At 46.3% G+C, this 26,047-nt stretch overlaps 2 protein-coding genes and 1 pseudogene across 3 annotated transcripts; all 3 read left to right on the forward strand.

The window, feature by feature from the left end:
- The first annotated feature begins 598 nt into the window (after window positions 1-598).
- Window positions 599-13,091, forward strand: LOC148899758 (uncharacterized). Its single transcript, XM_088995238.1, has 2 exons — window positions 599-1,003; window positions 6,538-13,091. The coding sequence occupies exons 1-2, from the start codon at window positions 877-879 to the stop codon at window positions 8,241-8,243; spliced, it is 1,833 nt and encodes a 610-aa protein (XP_088851364.1). The 5' UTR covers window positions 599-876; the 3' UTR covers window positions 8,244-13,091.
- A 1,778-nt stretch (window positions 13,092-14,869) lies between these two features.
- LOC148899759 (uncharacterized) lies at window positions 14,870-17,449 on the forward strand (annotated as a pseudogene). Its single transcript, XR_016114815.1, has 2 exons — window positions 14,870-14,973; window positions 15,112-17,449. The product of XR_016114815.1 is annotated as an uncharacterized LOC148899759 (transcript).
- A 447-nt stretch (window positions 17,450-17,896) lies between these two features.
- LOC148899760 (uncharacterized) lies at window positions 17,897-26,016 on the forward strand. The gene is made up of 4 exons (XM_088995251.1): window positions 17,897-18,096; window positions 18,545-18,833; window positions 23,772-24,026; window positions 24,165-26,016. The coding sequence occupies exons 1-4, from the start codon at window positions 18,007-18,009 to the stop codon at window positions 25,154-25,156; spliced, it is 1,626 nt and encodes a 541-aa protein (XP_088851377.1). The 5' UTR covers window positions 17,897-18,006; the 3' UTR covers window positions 25,157-26,016.
- The last annotated feature ends 31 nt before the right edge of the window (window positions 26,017-26,047 follow it).

Genomic DNA, 26,047 nt, shown 5'->3' on the forward strand with positions numbered 1-26,047 from the left:
AAATAAGATATTATCATGGAAATGCGTGTTAAATTAATCCAGACCATCAGAGAAATGCGACTCACCATAAATATTGTCCAAGTAGCTCTGAAAACTATGGGCGGGACTTGGTGCCACACCGTGCGCCGTTGCGTCACTTCCGTCATAATTTAATAATCATAGAGCACAACTCCGTTACAAATACACACCAAACCAAAGCGTCCATTTCACCCAAATAAGAGGGAATAAGTCAACACAACATTCAAAGAGAAACCAAACATGCATCCAAACATCCATTATCCGTAAAAGCGTGGCCAAAACAAACATGCAAATCAAACCTAAGAAGATGGATGACACTGATTCGCTTTGGCAAGCCCTTGAAGGGAAATGCCAAAAGGAAAAGAAGATTTGGATGATTTTATTTGGAAATCTACCATCGGATCAGAACGACAATTTTCATTCTGTCTGGGGTAACGTGTCGTTGACTGAATAATTGTTAAACATTATTTTATATCCAAACCGCTGACGGTTTGTAATGCTTTTATTTCGAAGGTGGTGAAGGGCGTTCACTGTGGACAGATTTCCGGGATGCAGAGTACTCACAATTGCTGACTTGACACGAGCTCGGACTGCGGACCAAAACGCGGTCGACACTCTTTGACCAAATACTCCCGAATTGGTCGGCGACGTGCTCATAACGCCCACCACCATCTTGCTCGTTTAGAACATCTTTCGTTGAAGCTTGTGTCCGATTTAAGTCGTCTCGGTGTACGTTGGACTTTCGAGGCCTCGTTGAGTTTAGCCGAGTTTTCTAGCCGCTAACAAAAAGGCCCTCGTGCTCTACGCATCGCTCCGCAGAGATCGTAAGCGAAACATTTTGGAACTGTCGTGTGAACAATGTACGCAAGAAGGACACCAGAAGACGAGAAGGACCTCTGTGAAGAAAAAGAGGACCACAAAGGGCAACGTCAACTTCAGGACGCCATTTGGAGGATTAAGCCAAGAATTTTTCTTCGCGGATTAGGTTGGCTCTTACTGCTCGTCTCGCTTGTTTTCAAGTCTTTTTGAACAGGCTTTGCGGGTTGTTTTTTTTGTACACACGCGCTCAAATAAGTAGCATACAATGCCTGTGCGACATCAGGACTTTTGTTTATGACGAAACCGATTCTGACATAAAGTAGCTCTTGTAATGATATTAGCAACTCGTATTTGCTTGTTCGACTAGCGATGCCTGACTAGAGACCAAACGGAGCATTCGGGAGCATTCGCTGCTGTGAGTCAGTCGCTCTGTTTGTTTTAGTGTGTGTGTGTGTCTGTGTGTCTGTGTGTGGCGATGAGTAGCATGGACAGAGATGCACACATGAGAGGCAGAGATTCTCCCGCAAGATCAACCTGATGAATCACAAGTGAACACACACAGTAGAGAATAAGAACAATTATACCGGATCTCTGAAGTGAATGAAGAGAGCCGGTTCCTAACAATGAGCCGGACAAAGCGCTCCAGTCTTTTTCTGTCCCGGGTGGTGATGCTGCCTGACCAGCAGACAATGCCATAGTGGATGGCTTATGCCACCACAGAGTCATAGAATCAGATGTTACAAACCAAAATAACATTGCAGGAGTGCAAAAAAGATAATTTACAGCGGATGTGTGAGAAGGTTGTTGCCAGCACTAGGCATGTTACTCGAGAAGGCTATTGCTAGCACGAGGCATGTTACTCTCAAGCAGAGGAAACTTCTCAGGGATGAATAAAAATACACAAGGACTGATCACCCTTGTGTCTGTGTGTCGGTGCCTGTGTGCGCCTGTGTGAGCTTGACTGTCTGTGAGTGAAGCGCCAGCTGTTTTCGGCCGTGAGTGCGTCTGAGTGTGATTGGAATTGCGATAACGTGTCGTAATTCATGTAATATATAGTGGGATTCAAACAGCAGACTTTTGTGGATGCAATATGCAAGTTCTCCTCACCCCGATCGGGGTTGAAGAAGGAGAAACCACAAATGTAAATTTGAATTGCTGTCCTACTGAACGAACCCAGTTAGAGAGTCCGCCCTATGCGTTGAAGAACTGGACCAAATTCATAGAAGCAATAAAAGGGGGAAAAAAGGTAGCGCGATGCGCGTTTCGAGCCACAGCTTTCAGGCAGTATTTAGGGGCGCCCCGAATGTATAAAAGTTGACAACACACTTGTTTCTGACAGACGAAGTGTTGGAATGTGGTCAGTCCTACTCGGACATTCAAAATCAAACTGCCTTTGATCTGAGGTGCCGAAATAAAGTTGATGATTTGAGTTTTGCCCGTCAAAGGGCAAAATTTAGCATATTATGGCCATGTGGTTGTAAGCAAGAGAAGTGCCAGAAGGCAAGAAAATTGGCCAAATTATTTTGACACAGACACGGATCGCACTTTCGTACAGAGGGAAATGTGGGTTGGGTCCAGAAAAGTCCGAAAGTATCGGTTTTTGGATTTAAAGTGTAAAATCAATGATGTTTTGAGGTTTGAATTAATTTGTTGCATTTGAAAATTGATGATGTGAAAATTGCCATTGAAACCTGTGATAAATGTCAACATCAGAAGATTGAGAAAAAAAAAACCCGATTTGTCGATATAGACCAGGGAGTCATGTTATTTTAGTTTGTTGTTCTTTTGACTTCAAGACGGCGCCGCGAGAGTGGCTGCCTTTCCAGCAGCTCCTGTGTTTTGCTTTTCTACTTTCATTTCTTTCATAACTTTGCTGCTGTGAAATGTAAATTTCTCCACTGCGAGACTAATAAAGGCAAATCCAATCCATCATTGCTTGGGGAGGTTACTCTCCAACAGCATGCATCTAGACATTTCCAATAAAGTTCTCCAACCTCTCTCGGCCGTTCCGTTTTGGTGTGGCGAGTAGGGTGCACTTGTCTTGTGCCTTATCCTATTTTTCCTAAGGAAACACTGGAAGTCTTGCCCAGAGAATTCTGTAGCGTTGTCGGACCGTATGCATTTTATTTTTCCATATGGCGCTACATCGGCTATGAATTTTTCTGTAGCTTTTGTCATGTCGTCCTTAAACTCCATACTTTAATAAAGTATGGAAAATCATCCCACTGTGGTTATTAGTAAATGCTCTTGTATACCTGTAGCCGTTTTTATCTGTCGGCTCTATAGGACCGCACAGGTCTGTGTGCACTAGTTATAGCACAACTGTAGCTTTAGCATCTGTTTGTCTCTTCCTGCTGTGTAAACTTGCCCTGCGTGCATATTTTACAGTTTTGATTAAGGAGAATAATGACGCACAGCCGTGTCTGTCTTTGGTCTGCGAACTCACTGACGGGCAAAAGAGGACCACAAAGGGCAACGTCAACTTCAGGACGCCATTTGGAGGATTAAGCCAAGAATTTTTCTTCGCGGATTAGGTTGGCTCTTACTGCTCGTCTCGCTTGTTTTCAAGTCTTTTTGAACAGGCTTTGCGGGTTGTTTTTTTTGTACACACGCGCTCAAATAAGTAGCATACAATGCCTGTGCGACATCAGGACTTTTGTTTATGACGAAACCGATTCTGACATAAAGTAGCTCTTGTAATGATATTAGCAACTCGTATTTGCTTGTTCGACTAGCGATGCCTGACTAGAGACCAAACGGAGCATTCGGGAGCATTCGCTGCTGTGAGTCAGTCGCTCTGTTTGTTTTAGTGTGTGTGTGTGTGTGTGTGTGTGTGTGTGTGTGTGTGTGTGTGTGTGTGTGTGTGTGCGCGCGCGCGCGTGTGGCGATGAGTAGCATGGACAGAGATGCACACATGAGAGGCAGAGATTCTCCCGCAAGATCAACCTGATGAATCACAAGTGAACACACACAGTAGAGAATAAGAACAATTATACCGGATCTCTGAAGTGAATGAAGAGAGCCGGTTCCTAACAATGAGCCGGACAAAGCGCTCCAGTCTTTTTCTGTCCCGGGTGGTGATGCTGCCTGACCAGCAGACAATGCCATAGTGGATGGCTGATGCCACCACAGAGTCATAGAATCAGATGTTACAAACCAAAATAACATTGCAGGAGTGCAAAAAAGATAATTTACAGTGGATGTGTGAGAAGGTTGTTGCCAGAACTAGGCATGTTACTCGAGAAGGCTATTGCTAGCACGAGGCATGTTACTCTCAAGCAGAGGAAACATCTCAGGGATGAATAAAAATACACAAGGACTGATCACCCTTGTGTCTGTGTGTCGGTGCCTGTGTGCGCCTGTGTGAGCTTGACTGTCTGTGAGTGAAGCGCCAGCTGTTTTCGGCCGTGAGTGCGTCTGAGTGTGATTGGAATTGCGATAACGTGTCGTAATTCATGTAATATATAGTGGGATTCAAACAGCAGACTTTTGTGGATGCAATATGCAAGTTCTCCTCACCCCGATCGGGGTTGAAGAAGGAGAAACCACAAATGTAAATTTGAATTGCTGTCCTACTGAACGAACCCAGTTAGAGAGTCCGCCCTATGCGTTGAAGAACTGGACCAAATTCATAGAAGCAATAAAAGGGGGAAAAAAGGTAGCGCGATGCGCGTTTCGAGCCACAGCTTTCAGGCAGTATTTAGGGGCGCCCCGAATGTATAAAAGTTGACAACACACTTGTTTCTGACAGACGAAGTGTTGGAATGTGGTCAGTCCTACTCGGACATTCAAAATCAAACTGCCTTTGATCTGAGGTGCCGAAATAAAGTTGATGATTTGAGTTTTGCCCGTCAAAGGGCAAAATTTAGCATATTATGGCCATGTGGTTGTAAGCAAGAGAAGTGCCAGAAGGCAAGAAAATTGGCCAAATTATTTTGACACAGACACGGATCGCACTTTCGTACAGAGGGAAATGCGGGTTGGGTCCAGAAAAGTCAGAAAGTATCGGTTTTTGGATTTAAAGTGTAAAATCAATGATGTTTTGAGGTTTGAATTAATTTGTTGCATTTGAAAATTGATGATGTGAAAATTGCCATTGAAACCTGTGATAAATGTCAACATCAGAAGATTGAGGAAAAAAAACCCGATTTGTCGATATAGACCAGGGAGTCATGTTATTTTAGTTTTTTGTTCTTTTGACTTCAAGACGGCGCCGCGAGAGTGTCTGCCTTTCCAGCAGCTCCTGTGTTTTGCTTTTCTACTTTCATTTCTTTCATAACTTTGCTGCTGTGAAATGTAAATTTCTCCACTGCGAGACTAATAAAGGCAAATCCAATCCATCATTGCTTGGGGAGGTTACTCTCCAACAGCATGCATCTAGACATTTCCAATAAAGTTCTCCAACCTCTCTCGGCCGTTCCGTTTTGGTGTGGCGAGTAGGGTGCACTTGTCTTGTGCCTTATCCTATTTTTCCTAAGGAAACACTGGAAGTCTTGCCCAGAGAATTCTGTAGCGTTGTCGGACCGTATGCATTTTATTTTTCCATATGGCGCTACATCGGCTATGAATTTTTCTGTAGCTTTTGTCATGTCGTCCTTAAACTCCATACTTTAATAAAGTATGGAAAAATCATCCCACTGTGGTCATCAGTAAATGCTCTTGTATACCTGTAGCCGTTTTTATCTGTCGGCTCTATAGGACCGCACAGGTCTGTGTGCACTAGTTATAGCACAACTGTAGCTTTAGCATCTGTTTGTCTCTTCCTGCTGTGTAAACTTGCCCTGCGTGCATATTTTACAGTTTTGATTAAGGAGAATAATGACGCACAGCCGTGTCTGTCTTTGGTCTGGGAACTCACTGACGGGCCGTTTATTCCGCGCATGCTCATAAAAAGCATGACAACATCCGGGTCTCACAGGTTCTCTCGTGTGCCGGCAACATCACTGTGTAAACAACCTAAAAATGACTTTGCCACTCATACCATCAAACACACTCAACAAGCAAATAAGAATAATACATTTAATTTGCAACTTGTGCCTGTTTGTGTGTGTGTGTGCGTGTGCGCGTGTGCGGCGATGAATAGCATAGACAGAGATGCAGACATGAGAGGCAGAGATTCTCCCGCAAGATTAACCTGATGTAGCACAAATGAACACACACAGTAGAGAATAAGAATAATACGTTTAATTTCCAAGCGCCTTTTAGAATCCCTTTTGGGTGCACCATGTGCAGCAACAAACTCACCCAAAAGACGCATGAGAACTCATACGCAAAAAAAAAAAAAACTTGCATGCTCACCGTAGGCTTATTTGAACAATTCCAGACGTACAAGGACGAAAAAAGCTTTACATGCTTCATGTTCGGCAAAATGTTCTAATTCAAGAAGTTCTTGCACACTGGACACATAAGGGTGTGAAGTCCTTCGGCAAAGAACGCACACATGTGCGTGCTAAAAGCTGTGTGTGGCTGGGGGAAGGACGTGTGCACTGAGACAGACAAAGAGAAAGAGATTGTGTTTGCACAAAAAAGCAGCACATCTGTAAAAAGCAAAACTTTTTCTACGCCAACGTCAAAGTCTTTTGAAATCCACCACAATTGTGATGCTGTTCATTTCACATTTTGAATGGTAATCTGAACTCACTTATCTCTGAGTAACTTTCACCATAATTGCACGTGTGTCTGTCATTTTGTGTCATGCAGATATCAGCGAAGATGCTTGTCCTGCGCGGCTGAAGAAGGAAGAAGAGGGAGCCCGCGACATTAAAAGAGAGGAGGAGCCAGAGCACCCTTGCACCAAAAATGATGACAACAGATCATCAAATGATGATGGTCAAGATGAAGAGTCTGTCGGTGATCTGACATGTCACACTGGCAACAAACCCTGCAAATCTTCTCTGTGTGGCAAAACATTGACTGATCTGAGTTTTTTGAAAAAACATGCGAGAACCCACACTGGTGAGAAACATTTTGCCTGCTCGGTTTGCGGCAAAGGATTCTCTCAGAATGCCAATTTAATTTGCCACACAAGAAACCACAATGGTGAGAATCCTTTTTCCTGTTCAGTTTGTGGAAACGGATTCTCTCAGAATGGCTATTTAATTAGCCACACAAGAAGCCACACTGGTGAGAAACCTTTTTCCTGTTCAGTTTGTGGTAAAGGATTTTCTCAGAAGGGCTCTTTAAATCGCCATACAAGAACCCACAGTGGTGTGAAACCTTTTTCCTGTTCATTTTGTGGCAAAGGATTCTCTCAGAAGGGCTCTTTAAATAGCCACACAAGAACCCATAGTGGCGAGAAACCTTTTTCCTGTTCAGTTTGTGGCCAAGGATTTACTCACAAGCACTCTTTAATTAGCCACACAAGAATCCACAGTGGTGAGAAACCTTTTTCCTGTTCAGTTTGTGGCAAAGGATTCTCTCAGAAGGGCTCTTTAAATAGCCACACAAGAACCCACAGTGGTGTGAAACCTTTTTCCTGTTCAGTTTGTGGCAAAGGATTCTCTCAGAAGGGCTCTTTAAATAGCCACACAAGAACCCACAGTGGCGAGAAGCCTTTTTTCTGTTCACTTTGTGGCAAAGGATTCTCTCAGAAGGGCTCTTTAAATAGCCACACAAGAACCCACGGTGTTGAGAAACCTTTTTTCTGTTCAGTTTGTGGCAAAGGATTCTCTCAGAAGGGCTCTTTAATTAGCCACGCCAGAGTCCACAGTGGTGAGAAACCTTTTTCCTGTTCAGTGTGTGGCAAAGGATTCTCTGAGAAGGGGAGCTTAAATAAACACACAAGAATCCACACCGGTGAGAAACCTTTTTCCTGTTCAGATTGTGGCAAAGGATTCTCTGAGAAGCATCACTTAATTGGCCACACTAGAATCCACACCGGCGAGAAACATTTTTCCTGTTCAGATTGTGGCAAAGGATTCTCTCACAAGGTCTCTTTAATTTGCCACACAAGAATCCACACTGGTGAGAAACCTTTTTCCTGTTCAATTTGTGGCAAAGGATTTTCTGAAAAGGGCCATTTATTTCTTCACACAAGAATCCACACTGGTGAGAAACCTTTTTCCTGTTCAGATTGCGGCCAAAGATTCAATGAGAAGAAAACCTTAATTCATCACACCAGAACCCACACTGGTGAGAAACCTTTTTTATGTTCAGTTTGTGGGCAAAGATTCTCTCAGAAGGGCTCTTTAAATAGCCACACAAGAACCCACACTGGTGAGAAGCTTTTTTCCTGTTCAGTTTGTGGCAAAGGATTCTCTCAGAAGGCCCATTTAATTCTCCACACAAGAATCCACACTGGCGAGAAACCTTTTTCCTGCTCAGTATGTGGCAAAGGATTCTCTCAGAAGGGCTCTTTAATTCGCCACACAAAAACCCACACCAGTGAGAAATCTTTTGCCTGTTAAGAATGTGGTCAAAGATTTTTAAGGAAGCATCACTTAAGTGCACGTGAGAATCGAAACCGGTGAGAAAGCTTTTGCCTGCCCTTTTTTGTTGCAAAGGATTCTCGAAGAAGGGCATTTTAATTAGCCACACAACAATCCACACTGGTGAGAAATATTTTGCCTGCCCAGTTTGTGGCAAACAATTCTCCCAGAAGAGCCATTTACTGTAATTAGCCACACAAGAATCCACACTGGTGTGAAACCCTTTTCCTTCTCTGCTTGTGGCCACCGAGCAGGCTTTATCAGGCTGATTATTTACATTCTTTTTTTCCCCTTGAGAACATTGAATTTTTTTTTTTTTTACTTTTAGTTATCGTTATTAAATGTATTTTTTTCACTCCTTTTCAAGTTTTTTTTACCGCCCGTACCATCATTGAGTGTACAGCACCCTACGTGTTGTGAAATGTGTTAAAAAAAATTATTGTGGTCATTAAATCTATTTTTTATCACTCATTTACAAGGTTTTTATCCCCCCTGTACCATTGTTGAGTGTACAGCACCTTACGTGTTGTGAAATGTGTTCAATTTTCTATTATAAAAAAAATTCAGCCTGAAAAAAAGACCATGTATAAATGGGTGAAAAAAAAAAACGATGGTAACATCCGATGCACGACAGGCACGAGTTAAGACCACCCATACTTACGACCACGACCGCCAGACCTTTTAAAAATTCTACGGCTGCCACCGCTACAGCCAGCAATGCGACAGAGACAGAGGTTTGTGCAGCATGATTTATTAAGCTACAACACAAAGTGCTGGTCCCAAAAAGAGGACAAAGGGAATAATCAAAAATAAACAATACCAAAAACAACGAGTGGGGGCGCAAAAGGAAACCCGACAATGGTGAAAAGCAACTCGCACACGGTGGTGCAGAAAAGGTACAATTCCGAAAGGCTTACGGGATGTGTGGTGGGGGGGCTCTGACCGACCATCGAAGATATACAAAGTCCAGGGTAATACAAAGTACAAATACAAGTTGACAGCGTCCCGTTTTAGCGTCCTGATGAAGGAATTGACAGCATTGGAGGCGGGGAGGCGTGGCCCCTCCCCCAGCTGTCAATCGAACGTGACTATCGAAGTAGGACAAAATGAGGATACAAAATAACTGTTTCTTAACAAACACGTATGACAATTTTCTCCAGCATGACAGCATCTCACTATCACAGCAATCACCCATGCGCTCGAGCGAGTGGGATTGCCGCGACACCATCGCCACATCGGGCTCACGGTAGGCGCCGCTGCCTTTTTGAGACAGTTCGTTCTGCTGCGTGGCGGGTTAAGCGAATTGGCATTGCAGACGGTCCCTGGGTCGGGGTGCGGCTGGGGAGAGGGCAACCGGTAGAACTTGTTTGCTTCGGCGTCCGCCTGAATCTGAGCGTATGTGTTGGGTGACTGCACCGGTAGCAAGGAGAGTGATTTTTGGACAGCTCACATGTGTTGGAAGCCGTGCGTATTTGGGTCAGCAGAACGCCTGTGCGCCGACACAGTCATAAATATCCATAATACCAAATATAAAATGACACTAAAAGTTATAAGATTTATAAATGAACTGTCAACATTTTGGTATCTAATAGTATTCAATGGAAAACGTTGCTTAGAAACAACAGATTGACCTCGTATACTATCTTGTCGTATTGGAGTTGCCAGCGTGTCATTTGTTATGATCACGTGGTCAATCTTGGCCCGCACTACAATTATGTTTGGCCAGTGAGATGATTTCCCGCTGGGTACGGCCCGTTACACAGAGCACGTACCGCTAAAGGTGCCTACACATTGAACGCGTCAAGCGCTGGGTAGCGTTTGACGCCCAATTTAATTTTTTTAATTCAAGCGTCAAAACGCTGTGATGACATCAACTGTTTGTGTCCTAAAAACACAAACGGAAGGCAAATGGAGTAGGCTCGATGTGCGAGAGCCTCCATGTCTGCCAATCGTCCCGCAATTTTCGATGAGTGCAGGAACTTTCTGTTTTGATTGGCCCAAATGCCGTGGCATCTGCGATACGCAGGGCTCAATGTATCGGCATTTATGCCCCACGATTCGCTGACTTTCAAGTCTGAAAATGTAGCTTTGAACTTTTTAGCAACCTCTTTACATTTGATGACAATAATGCACCGAGCAATCTCCAAATGGAGCTCATTGAGCTGCAGTATCACGACATGCTCAAGTCAAAATATAACTGTCGGTGCTGCGCAATTTCCACTTGCTCTCGATATTCGGGACCACATATCTGTGCGAGCAACTCTTTTGGTTCGTGAAGATAAACAAAACATCACATAGGCGTGGTCTCATTCAGTCCTGAGGATTTCCTGCGCGCAGAGCCTGACTCCAGAAATGGATGCACTTGCATGTCAAAAGCGATGCCAAATATCTAGCTTGGACACACGTCCAGCATCAGTCACTGAACAGTGAACAAAACCAAAGTGGATCAATATGATTTCATTTGTTGATGGCATTGTCTGTTCAAAGTTGACCGTTTTAGGTGTTGGCCTTGCTGGTCATTGATGAAAAGATTTAGGTTCCAATCCAAATGAATAGAGTTCAAGATATGGAAGCCTGATTTTTTTCTTCCAGTTTTTGTCACTGTTTGCAAGGTGGTGGATCCCAAAAAGGTAGGAAGGAGCAGCAAGGTGTATTTGACAAATTATATTAAAATCAAGTCAGCAGGAACAAAATCTCAAACATAAAAGTCATCTGAATAGAGAAGTACAACGTATCAAAGAAAACCATGAATAAAAATCTGCCAAGATGAAACAAACCTGTAAGGGTGAAGCAAGCACAATGAGTCGACACCAAATGGTCGTGCCAGGAGTCCTTTTAACTGCCACTGATTGAAACTACCAACACCTGTGCAGGCAGGGCCGACAGCGCCACCCGTTGGTCGCCAACAAGAACATGACAGTCTGCCACTGATTTAAATGACCAACACCTGTGCAGGTGCAGGCGACGCCTACAGCGCCACCCATTGGTTGCCAACCAGAATGTGACAACTGGTCATATCGTTATAACTAATCTTAATTTGACTGCAATATGATATTATGTTAATTGTAAAATAATAGTTTCAGTATGAATTTAATAATAATGAACCATGACTAAAGTAGCCTTTTATTTAGGCTCGAGACCCTTAAATCCTAAATTTGGACCGAAATATTCAGGTTTGAGTATAATATAATAGCAACAATGCATCATCAGGTTTAAAATTTAAAAATAACACCAAGGGGGCCGAAAATATTTTGGAAAAACTCGCTGCCAAAATGGTTTTAATAACAATTTGAATAAAATGGAATTGAAATTGGACTTCAATGTTAAATGCACATAAAAATGACAAAATAAAGCATCATTGGATTAAAGATTAACACAAGGTTGAATATTAAAATAAGGCAATAAGAAAGTGCCAAACAAATTTTTAAATGCCTTTGATGTGGCAAATCCACAGTGAACAAGCAAAAACGCATTTAAAAAGACAACAGGGGCGTCAAAGAACATGTTCAAGGACAGGTGGACGAATAGGAAGCAATGTTGCTTTGATTATATCATCCAATATAAATTTAATGGCGGAGAACGCTGTGGTTTAATAACCACAAAAGTTATAGACAGGTTGTTTATATGCACAGCCTTGCCGTACCTTGCATTTGTTATCCATTGTGCATGTGTGTAAATGTTCCACATTCTTCCCCATATCGGCTGATGCAACAAGTCACGATCGATACAGATTACCAAGGATAACGTGTGTGTCTGCTTCTTCACAAAAAATGCCACATCTGGCGAGTAAAACTCCATTTGAGGGCAGAAGAAATACTCTAAAGTATAGTGAGGTATGATGGGTTACTTTTCACAACGACCGGACAAGTTTAAACCCGAGATTGAATCGTGGTCTGCCGACGTAGAGCGCATGGAACTGTTGTTCGAGGCACAAAATGTCGACGACGGCAAGACTTCTACATTATTTAGTGCAACCTGCCAAGCCCAGAGATAAGACTGATCGGGGTTGAAGAAGGAGAAACCACAAATGTAAATTTGAATTTACATTTACCATAATTCGTTGCAGAATCATATGTGGCCAACCCAAATCCAATATGATACAGATAATATATTTGATGATGTGAAAGCGCTTATCATCACTCTCAAAGACGACTATTTTTTATTAAAGAAGGAGCTTAAAATGCAAACTAAAATGTACATCTGAAGACAAGCAGACAGAATTGAAATGAAAATAGATCAGTCGGCATTTCTAATCTCAGACTTTTGGCCGATTCACTAAAGATTTGAATACCGTGACTGTAAAGTGTCTTTGAGAGTTTGAGAGTTTTGAAAGGCGCTTAGAAATAAAATGTATTGTTATTATATTATGACATCAACATCTGAAATGAAATGTTTTTTTTCTCCATTTGTCTGATCCTAAAACGTGCCCAGAAATGAACTGCGGGAAATGATTTTGTCACATCTCGTTGCCATCCTGGGCGCGCCCCGCCCCTCCTGTCACCTCCTCCGCCACTCCCGGGAGACGGCCCCTCCAATCATTACTCACCTGGGTTCCCACAGCTGATTGTCATTCACTGATTGTGCCTTCTGTCTATATCTGCCTATCGCTCACTACCGTCTCCGTCGGAGTATTTTTGGACTTTGCCGTTACTACTTCCGTGTTGCCAGGTCTGCTATTATTTAGTTATCTTCCTCCACTCTTCCCTGTTTGTTATTTTTTGATGCATGTTTCAGTAAAGACTCTTGCTCCTTCCAAGCCTGTCACGTCGTGTATTTCGGGTCCTTCCCTTTCGCCAAACCCCGTCGCTCGAGTCCTGCCTTTTTGCACTCGAGCATCGTCACACAATACTCCGACCACCCATGGACCCCGCCGGCGATGACAGGTACTTTGCCGCCCTTGTGCAAGAGGCGGAGCGTTCGAGCCAGCTGGCCCAGGCGATCGAGGAAATGCGCTACGCCACTTCCTCGCTGGCTCAACGCCTCAAGGAGATGGAAACATGCATCGCCACCCTCACTGTCCCTTCCTCCCCGCCCGTGGGCAGGCGCATTCCCCCGCTACCCCAACCCTCACGCTACGCAGGCGAAACCGAGCGCTGTGCTCAATTCCTCATGCAGTGTGCGCTCGTGTTTGAACATCCTGACGCCTACGTTAGCGATGAGGCTAAGGTAGCCTTCATCACCAGCCTGCTCGCGGGTGAAGCCGAAACATGGGTGCTGGCGGTACGAGAGTCCCGACCGGAGCTGTGCGCCTCGTATCAGGACTTCGTGGCCGAGATACGCCGGGTGTTTCACCATCTGGTGACGGAGGTCGAGGCGGAAGGGAGAATCCTCGACTGCGTCCAAGGAGCCCGTTCGGCCGCGGAATACTCCATCGCTTTCCGGATCCAGGCCGCTGGCAGCGGCTATGGCGACCGAGCGTTGAGGGGGGTGTCATCGGCTTGGATCATCGTCTCCGAGAGCGGCGAAAGGAGCTGAGCGACCGACGGCCCGAGGAACCCCGAAGCCGACCTTGGTCGACCACACCCGGCAGCGACCGCGCGCAGCCCCAGGAGGGATTCCCCGAACCTATGGTGATAGGGGGGGGAGACGACCGTGCCAACCCGAGGGCTCGTCGCACCCGAGGCCCCCAGCCTAGGACCTACGGCCCATGCAAGTCCCCACCGAAACGGCGTCCGTTGGGGGCTAAGTCCACAACACCTGTCACGCGGTTGGAGCTGGAAAGTGAACTATTTGGCCCCTCCAGCTCCCAAACAGTGCGGGCACTAGTTGACTCGGGGGCCGACGGGTGCATCATCGACCCCCAATTTGCCGACTTATTGGGCTGCCAACTCATCGATCTCCTTCCCCAAATTTTTTGTTATGCCCTCCCGGAACGCGCCATTGGTTTTGGGTCTCCCCTGGCTCAAGGCCCATGACCCGTCCATTTCTTGGGAGGGCCCCACCATTCAGGGCTGGAGCCCCTATTGCTACGCCAACTGCCTGCGGTCGGCAACGGCAGGGCGAAACCCCTCCCGCGGTGGCCCGCCCGAGGCTATCTGCCTCAAGGGCGTGCCACAGTGCTACCACGACCTGCGGGAGGTGTTCAGCAAAGACAACGCCCAATCCCTGCCGCCCCACCGCCCGTATGACTGTGCTATTGACTTGCAGCCAGGGGCTCCATTACCGGACTCCAGACTTTACCACATTTCACAACCGGAACGGGAGCACTTACATAGACTCCTCTCTAGCGGCGGGACTCATTCGCCTGTCGCGTTCCCCGCTGGGCGCAGGGTTTTTCTTTATCGATAAGAAGGACGGATCCCTGCGCCCATGCGTTGACTACCGGGGCCTGAACGACATCACCATCCGTAACAAGGTTTATGGATCTTGTCAAAGAGGACATGAAGGTCGCTAGTGTGAAATGTTGAACTTCCTATTTGTGTCTCCATAGACGTGAATCAGCTGATCGGTCGTCGGGATGAAGGTCCTGACGTGAAATCGGGAAGCTCTACTTTGGAGTATCCCCAAGCCCCCCAGATTAAAAAGGAGGAGGAGGCTGATGTCAGCAATTTGCCGCAAAATGGCGTCTCCGAGGAGAGTGACGACGACTGACTTCCACCACCCAAGCGGTCACAGCTTTATCCCGGCGGTCCGAGTGAAGATCGTCGTGGAACGGCGCCCTCGGGGTATCACACAGAAGAAGCTTTGGGGAGCACCGCCGATTGTGAAGGTAATGACAGGTAGTCAAAAGAAATGGCGACTGTGACGTTGCAGGCGCAAAAAAAACATTTCCCGCAGCTCAATTCTTGGCACGTTTTAAGATCAAACCAAAAAAAAATCTGATTTTGATGTGTATTCAAATCTTTAGAGAAGGAGGAAAAGGCCGATATGAGCGTGTTGGTCCTGACCGGCGGTCGCCCGAAAAGCAAAGCGGGTGAAGACGAAGCGCCCGAATGCTGTGATTGGTCGCCGCCAGACGACCACCGGGCACCAATCTCGGACGACGACGACACAGACGAAGAAACGTGCCCGGGCTCTCCGAAAAAGGTCCCCGGCACGAAAAGGTCCCACAAACACCAAAAGTGTCCCTCCCCCAGGGAGCGTTTCTGCTGCTCCCGTTGCGGTAAAAAAAATCACTCTCAATTTCCACTTGATGACACACATGCGAAGCCACACGGGAGAAAAACCCTTCACTTGCTCCATTTGTGGCTGGCCCTTCTCCCAAAAGGGAGCTATGGTCTCGCACATGAGGACGCACACCGGCGAAAAACCCTTCCGATGCTCTGCTTGCGGACGGACCTTTGTCCGAAAGGGAACAATGGTCAGGCACATGAGGAAGCACACCGATGAAAAACCCTTCCGATGCTCCACTTGCGGCCAAACCTTCTCCCTTAAGGTAACAATGGTCTTGCACATGAGGACGCACACCGGCGAAAAACCCTTCTGATGCTCCACTTGCGGACAGACCTTCACCCGAAAGGGAGCAGTGGTCACGCACACGGGCGAAAAACTCTTCAGATGCTCAACTTGCGGCCGGACCTTCACCAGGAAGGGAAAAATGATGTTGCACATGCGAATGCACACGGGAGAAAAACCCTTCACTTGCTCCATTTGTGGCCGGACGTTCTCCCACAAGGGAGCAATGGTCTTGCAAATGAGGAGGCACACCGGCGAAAAACCCTTCACTTGCTCCATTTGTGGCCGGTCGTTCTCCCACAAGGGAGCAATGGTCTTGCAAATGAGGAGGCACACCGGCGAAAAACCCTTCCGATGCTCCACTTGCAGACAGACCTTCACCCGAAAGGGAGCAGTGGTCACGCACATGAGGACGCACACGGGCAACAAACCCTTCAGCTGCTCCATTTGTGGCCAGACCTTCGTCCAAAGGCAGGGGCAGGACTCGCACATGCGAAGGCACACGGGAGAAAAACCCTTCACTTGCTCCATTTGTGACCGGCCCTTCTCCCAGAAGACAGTATTGGTCTTGCACACACCGACAAAAAAACCCTTCGGATGCTCCACTTGTGGCCGGACCTTCACCCGAAAGAAAACGCTGGTCACCCACATGAGGACGCACACCGGCGAAAAACACTTCACTTGATCCACTTGCGGCCGGACCTTCACCCAAAAGAGAAGGATGGTCTCGCACCTGAGAAAAGCTCAACGCTTGCCGAGTGTGCGGCAAAAGCTACGCCCAGGTCAGTTTGACTTCTCACGTCTGCACGCACCATGCCGACAAGTAAACCACACGGACCGACCATCATCAAAGACCTTCACCAAAGGGATGTGACACAGCGGCAGCAGAATTTTCAAACCGTCTTTGAGAGCCTATTGGACCGGACTCGTAAGATCGGATCTTTTTGCTGTGGTCGGTTGTGGACTTCTGAACCGGGTGCGGCTGTTTGATGCTCTTTCAGGCGAGTCCAGTCAGAAGTCTCATCTGGTGTGCATACAAAGTACTACGAGGAGCAATTTTGTCGATACTGTGTCGATACTTGCACAGCAAATGAATGACAAACTAGTTTTCAAATTTGAAGTCCAAAATAAAGACTTTTATTGTGGTTTACATGTGACAGTGTGAAATTTTAGTTTGAACTTTCGTAAATTTTGACATTTTGGTTGGGACTTTAGCAAGCACAATGGAACTTGGCATTATTCATTTGCTTTCATGGGCCGAAGAAAATGATGTGGCGGACCACATTTGGCCCCTGGGCCTTGACTTTGACAACACTGCTTCTCCCGGCGTTTTGTTTATTGTTTTTATTTCATTTACAGTAAAGTCTCGTTATATCGATATCGGATATATCGATAGTCCCGGTTATATCGATACTATTTCTATGCACGCACGGAGAAAATTACATGCAAACAGGGTCGGATATATCGATAGTCCCGGTTATATCGATATTTTTTCGGACTCCCTTGAATATCAATATAACGAGACTTTACTGTATTCGTATTTTCAAACTTAAAAATATGTCCCTGCCTGTCCTTGTTCATTCTAGTCCCGCGTGCGTCCCTAATAAAATACTACTTGCCCCTTCCACGTGTGGCTGATCCATGTTTGCCTTTGAGAAAACGGCCTCCCTCAAGCTGAGCATCACCCGGGGCAGTTCCATCACACGAGATTTGGCCCCCAGGCCTCGAATTTCACACCTGTGTTCTCCCGGCTTGGTGGCTGATATTTAATTTCAATGTTATATGCACATTTCCCCATTATGGGACGATTAATGGTTTTCTGATTTTTATTTCTTTTGACATTTAAAAAGAAACAGAACGGAAATTTCCTGGTGGAAAAAAAATATATGCGGAGAGAAGAGCAAAGCCGTTTCAAAACGCTGTTTTGTGATTGTTTTTATTTCATTTATTTGTTCAAACTTAAAAATATGTCCCTACCTGAATCCTTTTGTTCATTCTATTCCCTCGTGCGTCCATAATAAAAGACAATTTGCCCCTTCCACGTGTGGCTGATCCATGTTTGCCTTTGAGAAAACGGCCTCCCTCAAGCTGAGCATCACTACGGGTCAGTTCCACCACACGGAATATGGCGGAGCCTCACACGTGTTATTAGAGCGCTGAGGCGGATCAAGTCGCTCTCGTTTATTCGCGCTTTCAAGGTGACGTCGACAGAGCGAGGTCAAAGTTCGGCGAAAAGACGTCGCTTCCAGCCCCAAACCAGAAAGAATCTCGAGTTGTCGACATTTTGAAAGACTTGGTGAGGGGACGGCTGCTTGCGGCCGCCGACGAAATCTTCGGACTGTTCCAAATGACCGTGGCTTTGTACGAGGAGCAACTTTGTCGAGCGAGGGAGGAGAGCGAGCGACATCGACGACAACTGTGTGATACGCTTTCGAAGGTTTGTCCGCCATATTTGGATTCGGCATTCGCGGCGTTACAAAAAAAACAACGCTTTATTTTGTTGAAACGGAAGCCCACAGTCTTGTGGTTATATTTTGGCCGGGTCGCACGAGACGCCGGACGTCCGAATTTGAATCGGAAGACGTCGATTCGCTGTGCTTTCATTTGAACGGATGAGCTAGGAAGACCTTTGGACGCCCGCCATTTTGAATCTGAATCGGACGTTGTCGATTCGGTGCACTTTCATTTGAACGGACAAAAAAACACTGTTGGGACGATCGCCGTTTTAGATTTAGCTTTCAGCCAATTGGAACGCCGCTTTGGCGTCACGACCTCATGTTGTGGTCTTCGTTCTGAACATATCGACGATTTTTTTTTTCTTTTGCAGTTGAGAGAACAATGTCGAACACGTCCCCACTCCATCACTGTCTAAATGTGTACATTAGGTCCTGCTTGTGAATACGCTGATTGGTCGTCAGGAAGAAGGTCCTGACATGAAATCAGGAAGCTTCGCTTTGGACTATCCACAAGTCCCCCAGATCAAAAAGGAAGAGGAGGAGGCCGATGTCAACAGTTTGCCGCGAGATGGCGTCTCCGAGGCGCGTGTCAACGACCGACTTCCACTCCCTGAGCGGTCACAGCTTCATCCCGGCGGTCCGATTGAAGATCGTCGTGGAACCCTCACCTCAGCGCATCACACAGAAGAAGCTTTTGGGAGCGCCGCCGATTGTGAAGGTAATGACATGTTGCGCTAGACATTCTGGCAGCAGTCCTAGAGTTTTAACAGTAACCAAAATGGTAGTTTTTCATAGTGATTGCAAATACTCACGAGAGAATAACGATGCACAGCCGTGTCAATCATTGGTCTGGGAACTCATCTCATCTCATTTTGCGTACCGCTTATTCCTCATTAGGGTCGCGGGGGGGTACTGGAGCCTATCTCAGCTGTCTTCGGGCACAAGGCGAGGGACACCCTGAATTGGTTGCCAGCCAATCGCAGGGCACACAAAGACGTACAACAGTCACTCTCACACCTAGGGACAATTTGGAGTGGTCAATCTGCCTGCCACGCATGTTTTTGGAGTGTGGGAGGAAACCGGAGGACCCGGAGAAAACCACGCGGGTGCGGGGAGAACATGCAAACTCCACACAGGGAGGCCGGACCGGGATGCGAACCGGCGACCTCTGCACTGTGAAGCCGGTGTGCTAACCACTTGACTACCGGGCCGCCGGTCTGGGAACTCGACAAACATTTTATTGTGCGCATGCTATTAAAAAGGCTTCACAATTTCCGGGTATCACATGATTAGCTCGTTTGCGCAGGTGACATCAATCAGTGAAATTACCCCAATCATGTCTTTGCCTCACAACACATACAGTGAGACCTCAACTTAAAAACACCTTATCTTACAAACATTTCGTCTTAAGAACCTCTAATTTATGAAAATTAAACCTTATAATAAGCACTATTTTCATAATACACACCCACCACGGCTGGCGGAGTGAACTTCGGCGGAAGCACACAACCGAACAGCGCTCCAGCCGGCGCTACTTTGCACACCCCCTCTCATTGAATGCACACGTCAATCGCCTACTTGGAGCTTTTTGCTGATAATTTTACTATGATGAGACAGAAAAAAACCCACCACAGGCTTGTGTTCAGCCCAAGAAGACGCAAAATAAAATCACAGTCGCTGAGAAGAAGAAGATAATTGAAAAACACGAATGAGGTGTGTGTTTGTGTCATTTAGTGGCCGAGCACGGCTATGCTAAGTCAACCATTGCTCCCATTCCCCGGAACAGAGAAGCCATCAAAGGTGCGTCTGTTGCAAAAGGTGTTTCCGTGCTCTCAAAGCGACGGTCTCGGGCAATCGAAGAAGTTGAAAAAAACGTTATTTTACAGCACAGTTTATTTCTTTAATTACAGTCCTCATGTAATGTGCCTCTCTTTGTGACTTTATGATACAATGCAGTGTATTTCTTTCATTACAATACAATAGCACATTTATTATACATAGACTAAGGTATGTTGTGTGTAGTTTTAAGGCTTATTTCGTTAAAAACTATATTTTATGGAAACCCGGGAACGGATTATTCCCATTTTAATGGTTTCCTATGGGAATTGTCTTTTGAGATACACACTTTTCGCCTTACACACTCTATCTGGGAACCAATTAAGTTAGTAAGTTAAGGTCTCACTGTATACTCAACACTCCCACTCAAAGACATGTTCACAATTTCATGCAGCAAAAAAAAAACATCGAAAGAAGAAATACATTGTTGTTAAAAATAAAAACATCCGATATACAGTAAAGTCTCGTTATATCTGTATCGGTTATATCGATAGTACTGCTTATTACGATACTATTTTCATTTCCCAGCAAATTTCTAGTCTTTTATGATATAATTAGTTCCGGTTAATACGATAACCGGTTATTACGATAATCCGGTTACTGCAGATCTGGGCAAATTACGGCCCGCGGGCCACATCCGGCCCTTTGTACATCCCTGTCCGGCCCGCGTGAGGCCAATATGAACGCCATAAATTAAACAAAAAAATGATTTAACTGTTATTTTGAAAAGCGTTAGGTAATTACGTATGCATGACGTAGACTCTACGTCTTACGTGTATATACGCGAGAGTCTTACGTGTATACACGGAAGTGAGTGAAGGCGATTCTGTTCGCCAGGTTACCCTCAAGGCTCAAGATGTCAGCCGTCAGGACTAGTTATGTCATTTCTCACAAAATCGCCAGAAAAAGTAGGGCATTTTCCGACGGAGAGTTTATTAAGGAGTGTTTATTGGACTCAGATGTGCCCAGAGAAAAAGGGCGCGTTTGAGAACGTTTCACTCTCCCGACGCACTGTAACGAGGCGGATTGAGGACATCGCGGGAAACTTAGAACTTCAGCTGAAGAACAGAGCGGCTGACTTTGACTTTTTTTCTCTGGCTTTGGATGAGAGCTGCGATGTACGTGACACCGCCCAGCTGCTCATCTTCTTACGTGGGATAACCGCAGACTTTCAAATCACGGAGGAGTTGGCAGCCATGCAGTCAATAAAAGGGACAACCACTGGTAATGACTTGTTCAGAGAGGTAAATGCATGTATGGCCATGTTAGGACTGAAATGGGACAAGCTTGCAGGTGTGACAACAGATGGTTGTCCAAATCTAACGGGGAAAAATGTTGGACTTTTAAAGAGAATGCAGGATAAAGTGACAGAAATGAACCCGGATCAGAAATTGACATTTTTGCATTGTATAATACACCAGGAAGTGTTGTGTAAGACAGTGTTAAAATGAAACATGTCGTTGATGCTGTCACTATCATAGTTAATTTCATCAGAGCGAGAGCTTTAAATCATAGACAGTTTGTTGCTTTGTTGGAGGAAAATGACGCTGAACATGGTGACATAAGCTATCACTGCATTGTTAGGTGGCTCAGCCTTGGCAAGGTTCTGAAAAGTGTCTGGGACCTGAGAGACCAGATTCAGGAGTTCTGTATTCAGAAAGGTCATGACGTCCCAGAACTTTCAGATAACGACTGGTTGGCAGACCTCGGATTCTCTGTGGATGTGACTGCACTAATGAACGAACTAAATGTGGCTCGCGAGCCATAGGTTCCCGACCCCTGGTCTACAAGAACTTCAAAACGGAGGACCACATCATTGAGCTCGCAGACGGAACCAAGGTGAGCGGGATGGCAAAGATGGGAGGAGAAGCCGAGGTCTACTTGCTGTACAGCGAGGGACGACATGTGAAAACGAGGCTCAAGCAAGCGGTCTACATCCCATCATTTCCGCAGAACATCTTTTCCATCAAGGCAGCAACAGGAAATGGAGCAGAGGTCCGCTTCAAAGACGGTGATGACTGGCTGCTCCACAAGGAAGGGACCAAATTCAAAATGGATGTGAATGGTAGGATGTATTACCTAAACCAGGGGTCAAGAACCTGTGGCTCGCGAGCCATATGGCTCTTTTGATGATTGCACATGGCTCGCTGATAAAACAAAACACATATTGTCGTTTTTTTCGCCGTTCATTTCCCGTCGGTGCTGCAGTTGGCGGAAAGCGCAATTTTGATTGGATGACACTGACCTAGAATGGCCGAAAGCGCCATTCTGATTGGATGATAGTGGCCGTCATTTTGAAAGAGGTAAACGCCCCTTTAAATGAGCCCAACGAGAGCATTTCAGCGTGAATGCACCGGAGCATTAGAGGAGAGAAAATGTTCTGATTCTAATTTGCAACGAAACAATACCATCGATGAAACAGTCGAATGTCAGTGACATTTTAACAAGCCCCATGTTAACGTTAGCATCAACATACTTCTGCGAGAAGTAGATTGCAGATAGCAAGTGTGGAAGTTTATGAGCCGTGTGAAGGCTAGCTAGCAGTAACTTCGCCTCTGGACCGGCAAATTGAATTTAATTCCAATCGTTTGCCTGGATTTTTACCAAACACGAGGAACGGAAAACCATACATGTTAACGGTGAGTACTATCACAAAGTTATTTTAAATAATACGTTCTGATATTTTGTTAAAGTGTCGGCGCATGCGTGTATGTGCGCGCGCGCTGCGTGTGGCTCTCGCTGAAAAACATTTCTAAATATTTTACTTTCATGGCTCTCTTAGTCAAAAAGGTTCCCGACCCCGGTTGTAGACTGTTTTGAACTTTGTGGCGTCGTTGACCATATGTGCTGTGGCACCACTGTCGACCATGAAGCCCTCGCATGGTCACTTAAATTGAAGAAGAAAGACGTGTGCTGTGACTCAATCTTGTCAGCAGCTCTCTTCATGTCGTCATGGCCACGACCGTGTCGGCCTCAATGTGGCGTGTTCCACTTTCTTTCCTCTCGTCCCGCCTGGGAAGCATGAGGACATGTCCTGGCCATATGCCCTCTTTTACCACAGGTGTAACATTCGACATCTGCCAGATCCATTTTCTTTGCTCTCCCTCTCCCATGCGGTCTTGTAGTCCCGCTGGTTTTCATCACGTGGTCGCCATCGGCACTCTGGTCACCTTTTCCATATTTTTCAGTCCTCTCAAAACTTCGTAGCTTAGTTTTGAACTCGCCAAAAGTCATATTTTCGTTAGTTTGGGTGACGTGCACAACGAACGGTTTGTATGAGTCAGGAAGCCATTTAGCACCATGGCTATCTGAAGTCCATCGCTAATGTGCTGGTCTACTCTCCTTAATGACGGAAATACAGTCTCTGTCCGAATAACATAGTCCGTGACTGTTTCATAGCTGCCTTTTCAGAGTGAGGAAAGTTCACGATATAAACTCACCACCCGTGGCTTGTCCTTTGCTCACGGAGGATTTCCAGTGCTCTTCTTCCGTCACGTATTGCGTACCTCATTACCACCGATAAGCTCTTCTAGTCCAGACATTGCACCAACTCTGCATAGGCCTCTCCATTTCTCGCCATATCTGCGGCGAGAGCTTCTTCACCGTCCTCCTCTATGTCCGGGATGCCCAAAATAACGTCTATGAGGCCGCGCAACTCCATGTGTGCGAGGAACCTCGTCTCACAGAGTTCGTAATTTTTCTCATCGCTGTCGAATAATAGCCTTAACCACCTTCACCATCAAACACACTCAACACTGCCCCCTTTGCTCCTCCATCATTTTCTAAATGTGTAAATTACGTCCTGCTTGTCTCCTCGCAGATGTGAATCAGTCAATTGGTTGCCGGGAAGAAGGTCCTGACGTGAAATCGGGAAGCTCCGCTTTGAGGTATCCACAAGTCCCCCAGATTAAAAAGGAAGAGGAGGAGGTCGATGTCAGCAGTTTGCCGCGAGATGGCGTCTCTGAGGAGAGTGTCAACGACCGACTTACACCACTCGAGTGGTCAAAGCTTCATCCCGGCGGTCCGAGTGAAGATCACATCGAAGAAGCTTTGGGGAGCCTCTGCGATTGTGAAGGTAATGACATGTAGTCAAAAAAATGGCGGCTGTGACGTCACATGCGCAAAAAAACATTTCCCGCAGCTCAATTCTTGGCACGTTTTAGGATCTAACCAAAAAAAATAATCAGATTTTGATGTGTATTCAAATCTTTAGAGAAGGAGGAAAAGGCTGATGTGAGCGAGTTGGTCCCGACCGGCGGCTGCCCGAAAAGCAAAGCGGGTGAAGACGAAGCGCACGAGTGGTCTGATTGGTCGCCGCCAGATGACCACCTGGCGCCAATCTCAGACGACAACGACGACGAAACGTGCCCGGGCTCTCCGAAAAAGATCCCCGGCAAGAAGAGGTCCCGCAAACGCCAAAAGTGTCCCGCCCCCAAGGAGCTTTTACAGTGCTCCCATTGCGGGAAAAAATTCCCTTGCAATTCCCACTTAATGAGACACATGAAAAGCCACACGGGAGAAAAACCCTTTTGCTGCTCGGTTTGCGGCAAGGCCTTTTCTCAGAAGGGATCCATGGATGTCCACATGAGGACTCACACGGGCGACAAACCCTTCGGCTGCTCCATTTGTGGCCAGACCTTCGCCCATAGGACGGGGCTGGTCTCGCACATGCGAAGGCACACGGGAGAAAACCCCTTCACTTGCTCCATTTGTGGCCGGTCCTTCTCCCACAAGAGAGCAATGGTCTTGCACATGAGGACGCACACCGGCGAAAAACCCTTCCAATGCTTCACTTGCGGCCGGACCTTCGCCCGAAAGGGAATAATGGTCTCGCACATGAGGACACACACCGGCGAAAAACCCTTCAGATGCTCCACTTGTGGCCGATCCTTCTCCCAAAAGGGAACGCTGGTCACGCACATGATGACGCACACTGGCGAAAAACCTTTCGGATGCTTCATTTGTGGCCGCTCCTTCACCCAAAAGAGAAGAATGGTCTCACACATGAGAACGCACACAGGCGAAAAACTTTTCCGATGCGCCGGTTGCGGCCGGACCTTTGCCCATAGGACGGCACTGGTCTCGCACATGCGAAGGCACACGGGAGAAAAACCCTTCACTTGCTCCACTTGCGGCCGGACCTTCACCCGAAAGGCGACAATGGTCTCGCATATGAGGACGCACACCGGTGAAAAACCCTTCTAATGCTCCACTTGTGGCCGGTCCTTCTCCCAAAAGGGAACGCTGGTCACGCACACGAGCATGCACACCGGCGAAAAACCCTTCTGATGCCCCACTTGTGGCCAAACCTTCATTCAAAAGACGTCGCTGGTCTTGCGCGTGCAAAGTCACATAGGAGAAAAGCCCAACACTTGCGGAGTGTGCGGCCACGGCTACACCCACAAGATCAGTTTGGCTTTGCACGTTTGCACGCACCACGGTGACAAGTAAACCACGCGGACCGACCGGCATCAAAGACCTTCGCCAAAGGGATGTGACGCAGCAGCTGCGGATTTATGAAACAGCTTTTGGGACTGGACTCGTACGATCGAATCTCTTTGCTGTGGTTGGTTGTGGACTTCTGAAACGGGTGCGACTTTTTGATGCTCTTTCGGGCGAGTCCAGTCAGAAGTGTCGCGACAACCGAATCAACTGGAGAAAATAATCTCATGAAGGTCTCGTCTGGTGTGCATACAGAGCCCAAAGCAAATGAATGAAAAACTAGTTTTCGAATTTGAAATCGAAAATAAAGACTGTTATTGTGGTTTACATGTGACAGTGTGAAATTTTGGTTTGAACTTTCATAAATTTTGACATTTTGGTTGGGACTTTAGCAAGCATCATGCAACTTGGCATTCTTGATTTGCTTTCATGGGCCGAAGAAAATGATGTGGCGGACCACATTTGGCCCCTGGGCCTTGACTTTGACAACACTGCTTCTCCCGGCGTTTTGTTTATTGTTTTTATTTCATTTATTTCGTATTTTCAAACTTAAAAATATGTCCCTGCCTGTCCTTGTTCATTCTAGTCCCGCGTGCGTTCCGAATAAAATACTACTTGCCCCTTCCACGTGTGGCTGATCCATGTTTGCCTTTG

The sequence above is a fragment of the Hippocampus bargibanti genome, linkage group LG04 (assembly GCF_051943395.1).
Source record: "Hippocampus bargibanti isolate YZ-2025 linkage group LG04, ASM5194339v1, whole genome shotgun sequence".
Lineage (NCBI taxonomy): Eukaryota > Metazoa > Chordata > Actinopteri > Syngnathiformes > Syngnathidae > Hippocampus > Hippocampus bargibanti.